The 17919-nt window shown below is 38.4% G+C and overlaps 1 protein-coding gene across 2 annotated transcripts in view; it reads right to left on the reverse strand.

Moving 5' to 3' along the window:
* The window catches only part of USP34 (ubiquitin specific peptidase 34), a 158509-nt gene that overhangs the window by 105978 nt on the left and 34612 nt on the right, over positions 1-17919 (reverse strand). For both annotated transcript variants that reach the window (XM_081336055.1, XM_081336054.1), the window contains exons 6-12: positions 7737-7804; positions 6524-6716; positions 4432-4493; positions 3942-4023; positions 3765-3857; positions 1962-2087; positions 1465-1594 (exon numbers count right to left, since the gene is read on the reverse strand). In XM_081336055.1, coding sequence (XP_081192181.1) covers positions 1465-1594; positions 1962-2087; positions 3765-3857; positions 3942-4023; positions 4432-4493; positions 6524-6716; positions 7737-7804 — 754 coding nt within the window. The remainder of the gene's footprint in view (positions 1-1464; positions 1595-1961; positions 2088-3764; positions 3858-3941; positions 4024-4431; positions 4494-6523; positions 6717-7736; positions 7805-17919) is intronic.

Genomic DNA, 17919 nt, shown 5'->3' on the forward strand with positions numbered 1-17919 from the left:
AAGAGATTAAAAATGATAAATGCACTTATGATGGCTTGAAAAGAAAAATAACATCTACAGAATTTTTATTGGACCTAGGATTGATGTGTGACGCTCTCCAAGAATTGTCAGATTTAAGTTTGGATCTACAGGACCCCAACATCGACTTGTATAAGGCAAATAAGAAAATAAAAATACTGGTACAAGTTTTTGAAGAAAGAAGACAGAACTTTGGGCCCTATTATAAATGTGCTGTTGCTGCTGTAAGTGATCTTCGCTTTTGTGGAGTTTTACTTCACAAAAGAGATTCAAAAAAGGATCCTCCCATTGACCCAAGTATATTTTATACAAAACTGAAAGAGTCAATTGAAAAAAGATTACTTGATAGCAAAGACGATGAGTTGGCGTATTGGTCTTGCGTACTTGATCAGAAACATTGGCCTGAAGATGTTAATACTCAACTGACATTTGGAGAAGTGGAAATTAGAAACTTATCAATCAGATTGCAACTAAATGAAAGAGAAATGATTCGTGGATTCCGTGAATACATTCTCGAAAAGACATATCCAGAAAAACTGTTGCATTTGATATGGACTCTGAATACCATTCCTATTTCTTCAAGTGAATGTGAACGTGGGTTTTCACAGATGAATCTAATTGCCACCCCAAAAAGAGCTTCATTAAAGACTAAGACAATTTCAGCACTTTTGTTCATCAAACTTGTTGGACCACCTCTGAGACTTTTCGATCCTTCAAAATACGTTGATCTGTGGTTACTCAAAGGACAACATTCGGCCATAGATACTAAGAGCAAGGAAAGGAGTCAGGACGAAAATTGGACAAAAGTTTGGAATTTTCTATGAACACATGCCTTAAATACAATAAATTAAATGTACGTTAAGAATTGAATATGTAATTGTTTAATTATATAAATAAAATTATATAAATAAAAGATTAACAAGATGAGAGTTCCGACACCTTTTTTTTAAAGAAAAAAAGCCCTGCTTAAGACCATTGCAGCATCCTTATGGTCATGTGATTAAAATTTGGACATTTGGCAATCAGCATGCATTTATGGCAGCTGCAACCATCCCAGGTCATACAATCATTTGTGACCTTCCCAGCAAATTGGATTAACTTAACAACCATATGATTTAACGACTGTGCAATTCATTTCATGGTGTGACTCAACCGCAGTAAAAAGGTCATAACAACAGACGTTCTGGTCCCAATTAGAGTCATAAGTCATTAAGAATTAACTAACTTTTCTAGAGAACGTTCTTTATTTTCTACAATATACTGTCCTTTTCTACCTGAAACTGTTATTTCTACTTTTGAACAAAAATGAAATAAGAAACTTATGGTTAACCAAATGAACTTGTTTTCTGTTTAGAAAATATATTACTCTCTATAATAAACTCACCCATGAAACTTTAAATCTATACTTATTCATTTATGATGCCCAGGAAACAAATGTGCACTCACCTTTCTTATTTCCCATGGGTAGGTTTGTACTAAGTAAAGATGCAAAAGAACTCTGTTTTGATAGTTGGGCCTTAGCTGCTAGAGCGTTATTCCACAATGCTTTAATGAGCATGGATGCCAAATATAAAGTCTGTAAAGGAATAATAAATTACAATGTCAAAAATGTACATTCTGTTATTCATAAATTGTAAATGTGTATGCTGTTATTCATAAATTCACAAATGCAATGCAAATGTAAATTATCTCGGGCTCAAATGAAATCTTCCTAATTTATTTTTTTCTATTACAGAAAAAAATGACAAGAGATCATTTTAATCTAAGTAAACCTATGCACATAAATGAATTTCCTCTCCCTCTCTTCAGAGCAAAGGCATCCAATTTATTCTATCAGCAATGCCATCTACATTCATATGTAATTTTGCTTAATTTTAAAAAAAACATATATAGAAAAAAAATAGCCACAGAAAACAGAATGCTTTAAATTCATATATTTCTACCTGTTCGGTATGTGCACTTGGATGGAGGATGGAAACTAAATTAAGAAGATGTCTGAGTGGCACGGGATCCAGGTTCTTGATCAATGAAGGAAACAAGTCATGTATATAGCGGCTACAATGCTTCAACTTTAAAAAAAAAGACAACTTATTAAGAGAAATGGCTTTTCCCCTCCTAACAATTAGCTTTTATAAGCAACTTGTAGTTTATATATTCTAAGGATGAGCAAAACAATTCATGCACAAATCATTCCTTTACATGCAATAGAAATTTGGGGTGGTTTGTGCCCAAACTAAAACATAATATTTTACCCAGATGAGGAAAGAAATAATAAGGCTGTTGTGTTCCTGATACTGACCAAAATGTAATTGTTCTGAGCAGAGCTGTTTTGAAGGGACAATAAAAACAAGTTACAAGAGTTTCTTTGGAGACAATGTCTGAAGGACAGCAAATGGAAGATGAGGAGTGGGCAGGTCTATGTTACAAGCCACAGTTGGACCAGCAGTTGGGGGAAGGCAGGGAAGGTTGGGACAATGGAGTGAGTAGGGTGGTGGGATAACGGATGCTGCAGTAAGAACAGGTGCAGAGGCCATGACAACATCTAAAAAGTAAGTATCTTTACTTCTGATGGAGAAGAGACAGGGTTTGACTGAACTTTCAGAATTCATAAGTATCAGGTTCAAAACATATTTTTCCATTTTATGAACACCCTGTCATACTTTTAGTTTTCATTATTATAGCATGCTGTCTCTCCTAAAATATATTGCAAAATTGTGATAATGAAAATAGAAACTACAAAATAATATCAAATCATGAAAGGCAGAGAAGTGAAACATTTTTAAATAAATGGAGAAAGTAAATCTAAACCTAAATTAATTTAGTACTAATTTAGAAAAGTAATTTACAATGCTGGCCACATGTTCATTGATTAGCACTGAAAAAATGATATTTATTATTGAATTGTTTAAAATAATATTAACTCACCACCACACAAAGACCTTGGTATATTATATTTTTGCTTGTTTTTAAAATGGTTGGGATCTTTAGGCAAAAAGTTGGTGAAAGATAACCATTTGCACCTATAACCACTCATTTAGTGACCGCTCAAAGTTGCAATGGCACTGAAAAAAGTGACTTTTGACTGCTTTTCACACTTATGACAGTTGCAGCATCGCCATGATCATGTTATCAAAATTCAGATGGCAAGCAGCATGGATTTATGACAGATGCAGTATCCCATAGTCATGTGATCACCATTTGTAACCTTCTAGCTGATTTCTGACAAGCGAAGTCAATGGAGGAAGCCAGATTCACTTAACAAACACATGATTCAATTAACAACTGCAGTTATTCGCTTAACAACTGTGGCCAAAAAAAGTTATAAAATGTGGTGCAACTCATTTAACAACTGTCTTGCTTAGCAATGGAAATGTTGGGCTCTAAGGTCCCTTCCAGCTCTATTCTATTTCATTCCATTCCATTCTATGACAAAAATCCCAAAACAATAAATAGTATCTACAATAATTACACATAAGCATGTACGCATATATTTAAGAAACACATCTAATTCAGATATAATTAAAATCATAATTTAGTGCTATGGCAATAAGCTGCAAACACAAAGTTTTTGCAGCTCTAAAAATCTTTCAGGTCCAAAAGGAAGGATTTATTGTATACCTGCCATATTGAATAAATGCATTTTCCATTCCATCTAAACCCAAGCCTTTCCATATTTTAATTTTATTAGCATAATAGTATTTTGCCAGAGACCACTTTCTGGCACAACATCTTAAGTATGGGTGTACCTGTGCTGCAGCCCATATGCAGTCTATATGCTGAGTACTAAGCCGGCCTTCAGCAGCCAGAAAATTAAGAATCACTTGGCACTGTTTAATGATCTGGAAAATATTAAATCAACATTAAAACATTAACACTTAAACTTCGTGATAAAGAGACACAAACCTGCTTTATATGAAACATACCTCAATATGCAAATTTGGTCCAAAAATATGTTCCACTACATTGTTGTTGATTAGCCAATCTGCAAGTTCTTTAGCAATGGATCTATATAAGAGGGAGAAAACATAAGAAGGTAATTGCAGAACTTCCATTAATTGTTATTAGACACATGCAATTTCTTTAGTCTGAGTGCTACATAAGCCCTCTCTTATCAGTGTCTGGGATATATTCCATTTACAGTTGGTGAAAATCAACAACTTTTTATGGGAAAGAAAGGATTTATATTTGAAAGATTGGAAGGAGAGCTCAACCTTCTAGAGAGGAGATTTTTTAATTAATGTGTTAAAAATACAATGTGCATATAGAACTGTAAAATAATCTTCATTTTTGCATTTGGCATGGAATGACTCCAAAATCACAGTTAACACAGAATTCTAATGAAATTTTATTGTTGACTGCAATGTAATTGGAGCTAAGTTAAATGAAAATATTCCAAAGTTAAAAGATACTTACGTTTCTGTATCTGAAACCAAGGATTCATTGTTACACACATCATTGAAAGTATGAAGTTGATTCTACAAGTAGGAAAAAACACTATAAATTTATAAATACCAAATTGATACAATTGATTTGAATGAAGCATCATTCAAAAATTGACTAATCAAAGTAACTCAACTTTTATAATAAAATTACTAAAGAAATACATTTTAGACAAGAACAGCAAGTTAATCAAAATAGGTTCTTCATTAACATCTTTTGAAAAAGTTATTTTCCTTTTATAATTAAAATATATGAAGAACTGAACATTTTGATATACTAACTGCTACACTGATACTTTCATATTAAACTTCATTAATAATTGCAAGTTTTTATCTTGATCATTACAATCATTTGTATTTTATACTCTATTAAAATATCCATTTATTTTATAAACAAAAATACCTGTGAACATGTACAAGAATGGATTATTTGGCTGTAGCTTCCTGCATGTGAACGGTCTCTGGAATTTGGCTCATGATATATGGTTTTAAACTGTTTTACAAATTGTTTTTAAAAACTTGGATTAAACTGCATGGGTTATGACAATATCTGAATTCAGCTACAAAATCACATACATTTTACTACCAATTTTATTTAAAACCAGATCTACTTTCCCTCTCCTTAAAACTATAAATTTAGTACATACTGAAGAAACAGAGCAATTATTTCATTATGATTCTTCCCACAAAGTTTTGCAAAATTTGAGTATTGCATCAAATATCTGCCTTAATTTAATTTTGCTGTATTTGTGAAGATATTTCATCTTACTTCCAAATAATCCCTTATTGCCATTTTTGTGGGTTTGTGTGATAAAAATGCCGTTTGATCATTTTGATTCCATTGAATTGTGTGGAATTTAATTTGTTCACAGTATCACACAGTGAGCCAAAGTATAGTATATATATTCAAATAGTACTAAGCAATGATAGTTTAAATACATCATTTTCTCTAGTATCTGCTAATGCCTCCTTTGGCAAAAACCAGCTCATCTAGGCATTTCTTGTAACTGCCTACAAGCCTGTGATATTGTCTGGAAGGAACTTTTCCCCACTCCTTCATGTAGAATTTTTCAACTGGCAAGACAAGAAGTAACAGATGGAAACTTATCAAAGAGAGATCCAACCTAGAACTAATGAAAAATGTCCTGACAGTGAGAACAATCAATCAGTGGAATGGCTTGCTTTCACAAATTATGGGTGCTCCATTACTGGATTGGGCAGGCATTTGTCTGGAATGATACAGGTGCTTGGGCAGGATGTTGGACTAGACGACTTCCTAGGTCCCTTCCAGCACTGTTATTGTTCTCTTTGATGAGTTTCTTTCATGTACAGACTGCCTTAAATTACCTCACAGCATCTCATTGGGATTTAGATCTGGACTTTGACTTGGCCATTCTAGAACACTTCATTTCTTTTCTTTTAGCCATTCCTTGATGGATTTCTTAGAAGGTCATTTCCCCATATGCAGTCCTAGGTTGTACAACCCATTCTCTCATTTCAATAACCTATCATCTTATTCTGCTGTGTGTGGAGGGCAAATCCGATTTAGGCAGTAAATCACAACTCTTGAAGGAAAGAAAAATACAGATAGTCCTCAACTTACAATAGTTTGTTTAGTGACTGTTCTAATTTACAATGACACTGAAAAAAGTGACCTATGACCGTTTTTCATAATTACAACCACTGCAGGATCCTCCTGCTCACATGATCAAGTCAGACGTTTGGCATCTGACACATATTTATGACAGCTGTAGTGTCATAAATATGTCTTGGGGTCACGTGATCCCCTTTTGTGACCTTCTGACAAGTGAAATCAATGAGGAAGTCAGATTCATTTAACAACTGTGTTACTAACAACTTCAGTGATTCACTTTACAACTGTGGAAAGAAAGGTCATAAAATGGGCCAAAACTCACTTAACAAATGTCTTGCTTAGCAACAAAATTTTGGGTTCAGTTGTGGTCATAAGTTAAGGACTACCTGCATTGCCTCAGAATAGTTTTACATATACTTATTTACTTGTATATCTATGTCTATATATATATATATATACAAAAGCTTCTTACTGTAATTTGACTAAGTCCAGCCAATCTCATGGTTAAGGTTGGTGACATAAAGTATTTAAAAGCAAGATCAAGACTCTCTTTATCAAAACACAAGGCAGTATCTAATGGCTCTTTAACTGTGCTCCACATTAAATCTGCCATATTACGAGCTGCACTTTGTCTTAACTCCTGGTCCGACAGTTTGCATAAATACCTAAGCAGAAATACAAGGAAGATCAAATTAATATTAACAAAACAAGTCAAATTAATTTTGTGTCATCATATTTTCTATCAAAAATATATAATTTTAATATAATTGTCCAATTGTAAGTCATAGGAAACCAGCCCACACTTAAGTTAAATAAAAGTAAGTTTAAGTGTAATTTCATTTAAGACTCAGCTGAAAGCATTTGAGATAGGTTATCAAAAACATGTGAAAATCCATGTGACTTTTGACAGTAATAATTTTAATTTCTTACATTTGTACATTATCTACAATATATATATACTACTATTCCATTTCCCCCACCCCTCAGAACTAGAGTGGTAGAAGTAATTTGATTTTATTTAGGTTCAAGCAGGATTTAATTTTCTGTTCAATGGGTGCTTGAATCCAGATTTTCTCTATCCATTGCACAATGGCTTTCAGATACAAGAATCAGAAATAAAATCTAAATTTCACATTCTGGAATAGCCACTCCAACCTAGTATTTCATGATTACACTGCCAAAATATTTTCCTGCAATTGTAGCTCAATACATGAGGAGGATACTAGATTACAAAGGGTAAGGTTGATTTCTACAGCTATAGCTTGATGCCAAGTGATTACAAATTTAACTGATACAGTGGTCAAGAGGGAATAGTTCACCTTCTTATTCCAAAATTTTATTTCTGTTCAGTTTGAAAGCGTCTATCATAATCACCAAATGTTTTTCAGGAAGCATTTTTTTTTAAAAAATGTCCAGTGTAATTATTCATACACCAAGGTATACCTATATAAGCTGCACTGGCTTCCCAATATGCTTCTCAGTATATTTTATGGTGCTGGTTATCTAATAAAGCCCTTACATGGCCCTATCTCCAACTGATTCTGTCCATCATGCAAATCTGACAGAGTAGACATGCTCTATAAGATAAGTTCAAACAATATGGTGGCTAGTAAATTTCAATAAACAAAGAGGTTATAATTTTATATAAATAAATTCCAGGACTCAGAAATATCTGCAAAAAGTACCTGATGACATAGGTCCTAAAAGGTATAATGTGTTGCATGACAGCAGGGATGTGCAGCCATATTCTGATCTATGCAAAAATACAAAAATTGAACAATTTAAACTGAAATGTCTTACAGCAACAAAAAAGACACATATATTTGCCAACTAGAATGAAGAACGTTTTTTCTTTCCTGTAATACAGTGGTTCCCAATATTTCTGGCTTGGTGGCTGAGTGGGGGAGGGGGTGAAGAGGGGATGGTTCTGTATGAGTGGTAGCTGTGTGTGCAAGTGCACGCAACTCCATTTGCACAACTGTCAAAATATATTTGTGTGTGTGTGCTGCTCACACAAATGAAGCTTTGCATATGAGCATGAGCACCCGCTAGTGGATCTGGCATGCGTTCGTCTGCCATTTGTGCGGCCTGGGGACTCCTGCTATGTTTGTGTACTATACTGTACATTCATGAAGAACACTCCAAAAAAAATCTGTTTGCCACAGCTTTCAAAGACATAAAGGATGAAAGTTAATTGATGTGAAAAGAGAATTCCTAAATCAGATTTCTCCAATCTTGCATCTTTCAGATATGCTGGACTACATTCCCTTCATGTGCATAGCCCCACAGTGGGCCATGGCTCAACCTCTGGGGAACATGGTCATAAAGGAAGTGGGTGATATTTTTCTTAAAAACATATTGATACCTTTTCCATTAGCACCAATTATATGAAAACTTGCACTGGATTCTCATACAAAAAAAAATTCATGACAAATTGAAATGAAAAAGTAAAGTATATAAGAATCAGTTAACAAGAAGTTTTTAAGAAGAGACTGGACAGCCATTTGTCTGAAATAGTATAGGGTTTCCTGCCTGAGCAGGGGGTTGAATTAGAAAACCTCCAAGGTCCCTTCCAACTTTTTTATTGTTGTTGTTGTTATGAAACTCATATTTTATCTATTCCATTCAAATGTATAAAATATGAATTAGTTCAAGGCAGAAATAATGGACGGTGATGCCTGGAATTTTGGTTTCTATTAAATAACCACAGAGAGAATATGAGTTGATAAAAATATGTAGTAATAACAACAACAGCAGCAACTGGAAGGGACCTTGGAGGTCTTCTAGTTCAACCCCCTGCTCAGCCAGGAAACCCTATACCATTTTAGACAAATGGTTGTACAATCTCTTAAAAACTTCCAGTGTCGGAGCATTCACCACTTCTGGAGGCATGTTGTTCCACTGATTAATTTTCTGTCAGGAAATTTCTCCTTAGTTGCTTCTCTTCTTGATTAATTTCCATCCACCGCTTCTTGTTCTGCCTTCAGGCCCTTTGGAGAATAGCTTGACTCCCTCTTTTCTGTGGCAATCCCTGAGATATTGGAACACTGCTATCATGTCACCCCTAGTCCTCTCTTCATTAAACTAGATATACCCAATTCCAGCAACTGTTCTTTATATGTTTTAGCCTCCAGTCTCCTAATCATCTCTGTTGCTCTTCTCTGTACTCTTTCTAGAGTCTCAACATCTTTTTTACATCGTGGTGACCAAAACTGGATGCAGTATTCCAAGTGTGGCCTTACCAAGGCATTGTAAAGTGGTATTAATACTTCACATGATCTTGATTCTAGCCCTCTGTTAATGCAGCCTAGCACTGTGTTGGCTTTTTTGGCAGCTGCAGCACACTGCTGGCTCATATTTAAGTGATTGTCCATTAGGACTCTGAGATCTCTCTCACAGTTACTACTATCGAGCAAGGTACCACCCATACTGTACCTGTACTGCATACTGTACTTAATGATGAGATTATATAGTTCTCTCAACTTAACAGCTTTGTATCATAATCTAGTGTTTCAAATGCAAGAAAATATAGAGACAGGAACTTCAAGAGAGATGTTCCCAACAGAGGAAAAAGTGAAGCATTTCTTTTCTACTTTAAGATCACCCTGTTTCACCAAGATCTACAATGCTCCCAAATATCTAACTTTGCCCTCAATATTCCTGACAGTTGCTCCATAAGAAAGCCATTATTACTGAAGATGAAGATCAGAGACATAAATCTCTTCCACCTCATCTTCTGAGATCATCTTCTGTTTTTAGCAGTAGTTGAACCAGGGATTTCCTGGTTTGAAGTTTAGTCTTTTGACCACTATAAAATACTGGCCATAGTGTATGAAAGTATAGTATGAAAGTAAGTTTGTATATTCTAAAACTAGCCATAATCCTGCAATAATAATAATAATAATAATAATAATAATAATAATAATAATAATAATAATAATAATAATAATAATAATAATAATAATAATAATAAGTAGTAGTAGTAGTAGTAGTAGTAGTAGTAGTAGTAGTAGTAGTTGGAAGGGACCTTGGAGGTCGTCTAGTTCAACCCCTGCTCAGGCAGGAAACCCTATACCATTTCAGACAAATGGCTGTCCAGTCTATTCTTAAAAATTCCAGTGCTGGAGCATTCTCTGCTTCTGGAGGCAGACTGTTCCACTGGTTGATTGTTCAAACTGTCAGGAAGTTTCTCCTTAGTTCTAGGTTGCTTCTCTCCTTGATTAGTTTTCATATTGTGGAAACTAATTGTGATCTATAATGTGATCAGAGTGTCGACTCTATTATCTATTAAAATAGATTGTTTAAACAACTAATGCTTAAAATAGTATACTGTCATATTATTAACACATTAAACCAACTATCACTGTCTTTGCTGAAAAAGATAACTGATTGCATCTCTTTTTAGCAGCAGACCTTAATTAAACCTTTCTGTTGCTCAATCCGGCATATCAGCTTGGAGGTATTTTGAACATTCATCTTTGCAAAATTCTGATATTTTCAGACTCTCTTATATGAACTGCTTGCTTCAGGGCATGCCACAATATTTCAGTTGGATTAAGGTCAGAGCATAACATTTTTTCTGTTTCAGCTATTTTGTTGCATATTAACTTTTGCATTTAGGATTTGTGTTGCATGACCCATAATCATTTTAAGTTTGGATAGATACCATGACAGTTACAAAACAGATCAAACCATATATTTCCATCATAGTGCATCATGGTTAGGATTATGTTCTCTTGTTGGAATACAGTATTCTGTTGTCTCAAACATGCTTGTCATCAATAACTGGTGTAGAGGTTAAGGTGCTGGTCTAGAAACCAGGAGACTGAGAGTTCTAGTCCCACATTAGGTAGGGAAGCTGGCTAGTGACCTTAAACCAGTTGCTCTTTCTCTGCTGAGTCCACCTCAAAGAGTTGTTGTGGAGAAAATAGGAGGAGAAAAAAGTATAATGTATGTTCACCACCTTGAGTTACTTATAAAGTAAGGTGGGATAAAGGTGATGTGATCTCAAATTGCTGGTTAACTAAAATGGTAATTGTCAATATTTATGGTTTTATCTGTTAAAAACTGTAGCATATGGGAGACTGCATGTTTGAATAGAAAAGAGTAAAAAGAAACATTTTTTAAAAAAAGTTAAATTGTGTATTTATAAAACTAAGACCTGAATCAACACGTTCTGATCATGGGAAGTTGATGAATACATGCAGAAAAGTGAAGATATAATTTAAATTACTAACAAATAAGATAAAATATGTCAGAAAGTATGAGCTGGTTTCATCTAGCTTATGTATGTATGGAAGCAGATTAGTGATTCTATGTGTCAACTCTAGAATGAACCTGGCTACAGCCATCTTGCTTGTTCTAGGTTGCCACAGGAATGGGAGCGGGTATGGAGGATTTCTGCTAGTCTAAACAATTCACTATCTGTGGGAACCAAGGTCATGTCTGTCCGTTGGGGGGGGATGAGCATTTGGTTAGAAAGCTCGTGAAACTATTCTATTGGGGAATGTAGCTTATTGCATAGCAATGGGGTGGGAAGTTTAACTTTGTAATAGTGTTTCTCTTTGAAGGGGATTTCACACTTGGTTTCACTTTTGACTGTACTGATACTATGCAGTCAATAAACATGTTCTTTGAGGAACCCTCTAGCCTGGGAGTTCTGATTTATTTGGTCTCGTCTATGGCAACCATGACAATATGTTGTTTTCCAGTGATAACTAGAACCAGAATGAGTTTAGGAGAAAACAGAAAAAAAGGAGCGAGAAACAAAAAAGCTGGATTAACTAGAGAAATCTGTAAAAGCCAGGCCAGAGCAAAAACAAAAGGTCTGTTCACAAAACAAGAAACAGACAAGTTATTCAATTAAGGGAAGGAGGTCTGATTAATGTTTTTGATAAGGGTTTTTCGCATTAAAGGAAATATTGTAGAATTTGAAGTATTTGTAGATAGGGATAAAGCAACAAAATAAATGAAATATGTATGTTTTTAAAGCAATAATTGTGTTTAACATAAAAATGAAAAGTTGCAAGTTATATATGCATTGAAATGTATGCATGTACTTTGGTAGAATGCTAGGTAACTTCTCTCCAAACTCCAGTCATAGGAGAAGGCAGACACTCAGCTTTAAGTACCTGGAGAAAACAGATTATCTGGACCCTTTTCAAGTGAAATTGGATTATAATACCAAGATGGCATTGGTCACACTTATGGATACTTCTGGACCCGGTATGGGGGTGGTATATCCAACCTTGTCATTCTGGGTTTCTCAGCTGCTTTTGATACCATTAATTATAGTATTCCAGCCATTTGTCTGAAATGGTATAGGGTTTCCTGCCTGAGCAGGGGGTTGGACTAGATGACCTCCAAGGTCCCTTCCAACTTCTACTTCTTCTTCTTCTTCTTCTTCTTCTTCTTCTTCTTCTTCTTCTTCTTCTTCTTCTTCTTCTTCTTCTTCTTCTTCTTGTTATCATCTTCTGGACTAATCAATATTAAGAATAGGAGAGGGAACTATTTTGCATTGGTTATCCTCCTTTCTCTAGGGCCAATTCCAATCAGAGACAGAGAGAGATCCTAGCCCTAGAACCCTTTTAGGGAGGTTGCTTTGGGCTTTCTTGCCACTCCAATTTAAGATCTACATGAAACCAGTGGATCAAATCAAATCTTTACTAGCCACAACCAGCACAAGGAGGATGGGGTACAGTTAATTTAAAAGCACTAAAACAATATAAAACAGAAAGTACATGTAAAAACAAAAGTCTAAAGGGGATTTAAAAGGATTAGCAACATTAAATGGGTGTAGAGGAATATAAAGATTAGTATGTGGCAAACTAAATCTATGAGCACAGCACACTGTAGCATAATTAATTAGATTAGTTTATGACACAGGTCATCATCTGATGGATATTAAGTGCTGCTGTGGCTAACCTGGCAACATTATATATTAAAACAGAGTACCTGACAGCAGAAGGGAGGTGTAAAATTGTCCTGGGTATTTATGCAATAACAATAAGATGATGTTAGCATGAATGTGTATGTGAACATGTGCTCTGTTGCGTATGTCTAGAATCACAGGGGCATTGTCTCTCCAGGTAAGGAATCTTCTGGTATTGGTCTTCAAGGACAGCTGAGAAGCCATGACATCATGCCAAGGTCCTCTGCTGGTTTGTTTGTTTGTTTGTTTGTGTGTTTGTTTATTTATTTATTTGTTTGTTTGTTTATTTGTTTATTTATTTTAATTCCATTTATATCCCGCCCTTCTCCGAAGACTCAGGGCGGCTTACAAGCTTAGCAATAGCCTTCATTCTATGTATATGCCTACTTATTAGGGCTTTCATCCCCCCCCCCCAATGGTTAGGTACTTTTCAGTTTAATTAGGTGACTTACAGGAGAGTAAGAGTACCTGCTGGATTCACTGGCAATAATGGCTGGAGACCTGGCTGGATACAACTGGCACTTTATGTTTATGACATGCTGTTTAACAAAAGTTTTGGCTAGTAAGTTCATTCACTGGCATTGGATGAAATACTCTTTATCCTGATATATATCTCTACCCCTTGTCGAACAAATGACATCACCAAATGTTGCCATTCAGTGCCTGAAGGCTGTGAGGTTATGGATGGAGGTGTCACCCAACTCAAGCAAGATGGAATATCTTTGGGTTTGGGAATCCTCTTTTAAAATATTTAACAAAGTAGCACTCCTTGAACATGGAAACACAGTGGCTAGAGTGAGGATGAGAGGCAATTAGCATGAGTTCATCTTGTGAACCAAGTGCATCTGTTCCTGGGCCAGGAGGTTCTGCTCATGATCACTCATGCTTTACTTCTCAACTGGAGTATTGCAATATGCTCTACAAGGGACTATGGTTAATAATTGGAAGTTTTAGCTAATCCAGAATGAAGGAGTACAGTTCTGGGTGTCACCTTCTGAAACGAACCTGGTTGAAGCCATCTTTGTCGTTCTCAGTTGCCACACAGGTCTGGGAAGGGGGGAGAAAGCAAAAGGATTGCTAGTCTAAATACGGAACGGTCCCGTGGGAACTAAGGTCATTCCCACAGGTGCTGGAAGGTGGAGAGAAGAAGTATCATGGAGCCTGCCAATTGCCCTCATTGGGTAGTGTGATTAATGGCATAGTAAAGGGAAGGGAAGTGTTCATTTAGTTACATTGAATTCCTGGGGGGAACTTTAGAGTTGGCTTCACTTTTGACAGTGCCTATATTATATTTCCAATAAACATGTTCTTTGAAGAAACCTCAAACTTTGGAGTTCTGATTTGTTTGGGTCCATTAGTCAGAACCATGATATTAAATCAACTCTCTTCCCCCCCCCCTGCACTAAGATAGAAGGCTATCGAAGAGCACTCTTCAGGGTCCTGAACCCCCACCACCTATCCAATTCTTTTGGGAAGATGGTAGAGTCGGAGAAGATTCCAGGATGGAGAAGAAAGGGGAAGCGGCTACTAATCCCAGTGCAACCCCTGCAGATGGGACACAGATGGCAGTTCTACCGATAAGTGCTTAGCCAAACATCTGTGCAGACAAGCCTGACAGACCAGCGGTGCTGGAAGAAGAAGAAGTTCTAGCCATCAGAGATTTATACTGAGCAGAGGACTTCCAACACAAAAGTACCACCAAGGCCGAGTTCTCCTTTGTCTCTTCCCATACTCTCTCATGCCAAAATGGAGAGTAAAGAGGGCATTGGGATGGGTGTTGTGACTCAGGGCCAGCCTGTGGGTCCGACAGCCGGCTCCGATGTATCGGATGACTCAGATGAGGGGGAGGAGGGAGACGAACCGGCTGATGATGGTTTGGAGGCTTTGCAGAGCCCTCAGCCGGGGACCTCTTCTCAGCTGCGTGAGCCCGATAGTGCGGAGGATGATGACCCACAGCTGGCCCTGTTCAAGGACGCCCGACGCAGGAGGCAGTCGAGCAGGAACAAACAAAGAAAGGCTGTGGGACTCCTCGGGAGGAGGCACAGGGAGACCACGCCCTGAGCTCTCAATAAAAGGAGTGTTTGGGGAGGGGCTGGTTGCTGAAAGCAACTCTTCCGCTTGAGGAGACAAGCTCTAGTGTTTTTGTTAATTGAGTAATAAAACTTGGCAGACGCCTTTTAGCCTTGGACGCTCTCCAGTCTCTTCTATTTGAATAGGGGTTTGCCTTACTACAAGGCCAGAAGAGGGCTGGTTCAGAACAATGGGATGAATTGGGGGAATGGAAGTACCTGACAGCAGTCCTTGGGCACTTGGTAGAAAGGCTGAAGGAGAAATTCAACTAAATGGAAATTAGAGAAGTGACCCCAACTGCCAGGTTCGAGGTCTCAGCTTGAGCCGAAGCCAGGGCAACCCAACCGCTCCTCTGTGCCGCATGCAGCTTCCCCACATCTCAGGCCAGCAGCAGTGTCAACCCCATGCCCAGATGAAGCCCTCCACTCCAACTGCGAATCCAGTGGGGAAACCAAGAGGGTTCCAGAGATGGGCTCAATGTCAGCCATGACCCCAGTACCAGCATCCCGAATTGCCCCCAGTGCATTGGGTGCCTCCACCTCCTGGGGACCCAACGCCAATCAGAACCACATTTGACGAGGATGCAGATAAGCTGTCTTTATGAACCAGATGTGGGCTCACTTAGACCGCTTCGCTCCTGCCTACCCTGACGAGAGAGTGAGGGTGAATGCAGTGGTAGCAAACCTAGAAGGGGAGGCTGCAGAGTGGATGATCAGTCTTCATGATGAGGATGCAGCGGAACTGGGGAACATAGATCTTTTCCTGGAAGAATTAAGAGCCAGATTTGAAGTCAAGTCTCAGACTCTGCAAGTTGAGTGGAGAAGCCAACCCACGAAGGAGTTTGTTCAAGAGTTCCGATGGGTCACAGGCAGAATAAGACAGTGGCCAGAGTGATTGTTAATTCACTGCTTTAAGGAGGGATTGGACTGTGACCTGTTTCAAGCATGCACTTACAGGGGGATTCTTGAGCAAATCCAGGAGTGGTATTGGATGGCAGTGACAGTAGACATTGAGCTTAAGCGCTATAAGAAGCCCAGTGTTCCCGAATCAAAGCCAAGGCGAAGCCAGGAAATGCACCAGTTTGGAAGATGTCCAATAGTGGCTTCAGTAGCCAGCTCTCCCAGAGCTCCTACTGGCCACCTTATCAAGTGCTTCAGGTGCGGCCAGCAAGGACACCGAGCTGCTGAATGCTTAGTGCTGGCTCCCCAGCTGAAGAGCACCAAGAAGAATTATATCAGACCGAGGGGTAGAATTCATAATAAAGTTCTGGAGGGAGTTTCTGAAACTAATAGGGTCCACCTAGGGCACGGATCAGCAACCCGTGGCTCTGGAGCCACATGCAGCTCTTTCAGCCTTCTCCTGCGGCTCCTAGTCCTCCTCCACCATTTGCAGAGAGACAGAGAGGCACTTGCGCTTCCCTTCTCTCTCTCTCTCTCTCTCTCTCTCTCTCTCTCTCTCTGTGTGTGTGTGTGTGTGTGTGTGTGTGTGTGTCTGTGTGTCTTTGTGTCTGTGTGTAAAAGAGAGTGGCCTCATGCTGTTCTCTGAGAAGCTGACAAGCTTATTGGGTGGGGCTCCTGCCTTTGCTGCGTCTCCACAGGAAGCAGCAGAAAGAAAGGGCAGGAGAGTCAACCCAATAAGAATGTGTATCACCTTGTCCAAGAACAGCATGAAGCCAGCTTGCCAGGTGAGCAGAAGGGAGAGAGGGAGGGGAGAGAGGGAGGGGAGAGAGAACTCATGCACAGAAGGCTCTATTTTTTTTAAACTCTTCAATCAAGCTCCACCCCTCATGTGCACGCACACACGCATTTTGCGGCTCCCAGTGTTTTTTCCCCTCTGGGAAACAGGTCCAAGTGGCTCTTTGAGTGTTTTAAGGTTGCTGACCCCTGACCTAGGGGCTCAGCTCAGCTTTTCATCCAAGTACGAATGGAGCCACTGAATGAGGAAACACAATCAGTATCTAAGATGCTATGTTAACTATCAGCAAACTAACTGGGCAGACCTTCTGCCTTTTGCTGAAGTGGCATACAACAATACTGTGCACAGCAGTACTGGACTTACTACTTTTAAAATAGCTACTGGCAGGGAATTCATTCCCATGCCTGAATATCCCAAGGAACCCCCCTCTTCACAAACACTGACCGAGTGGGTTAATTTGCTGCAAAGTCCTTGGGCAAACGTCAAATGTGCCTCAGCCAAAGGGACAAAGATTCAAAAGGAGCAAGCAGATAAGAGGTCATTCCCACAGTAATGGAAGATGGAGAGAAGAAGTGTCATGGAGCCCACCAATTGCCTTCATTGGGTAGCGTGATCAATAGCATAGTAAAGGGGAGCGAAGCATTACATTTAGTTACACTGAATTCCTGGGGGGAACTTTAGAGTTGGTTTCACTTTTGACCATGCCAATATTATGTATCCAATAAACATATTCTTTGAGGAAACCTCAAGCCTCAGAGTTCTAATTTGTTTGGGTCCATTAGTTAGAACCATGACAATGGGCACACCAAGGTTCATCCCTGCTACATTGCTGTTGCACAAGCTGCACTGCCTTCCGGTATGCTTTCTGGTGCAACTCAAAGTGCTGATTACCCCATTTAAAGCCCTGCAGGGTACAGGGCCAGAATACTTGTGGGACCATCTGTCCCTGTGGGTTTCTGCCTATCCAAATAGATCAGTCAGGGTGGACATACTAGAGATCTTCTCTATTGACTAATATCATCTGGTGTCACCTAGGTGATAAACATTATTTTCCTGGTACCTGCTGTATAGAACCGCCTCCCTGTAGCATATGGCAGTCCAGCTTTCTTGACTTCCCCACAAGGCTGAATAGTCTCTTTCCCCAGACACAGGGCTATTATACAGTATAATCG

Source organism: Vipera berus, assembly GCF_964194415.1.
Source record: "Vipera berus genome assembly, chromosome: 1".
Classification (NCBI taxonomy): Eukaryota; Metazoa; Chordata; class Lepidosauria; order Squamata; family Viperidae; genus Vipera; species Vipera berus.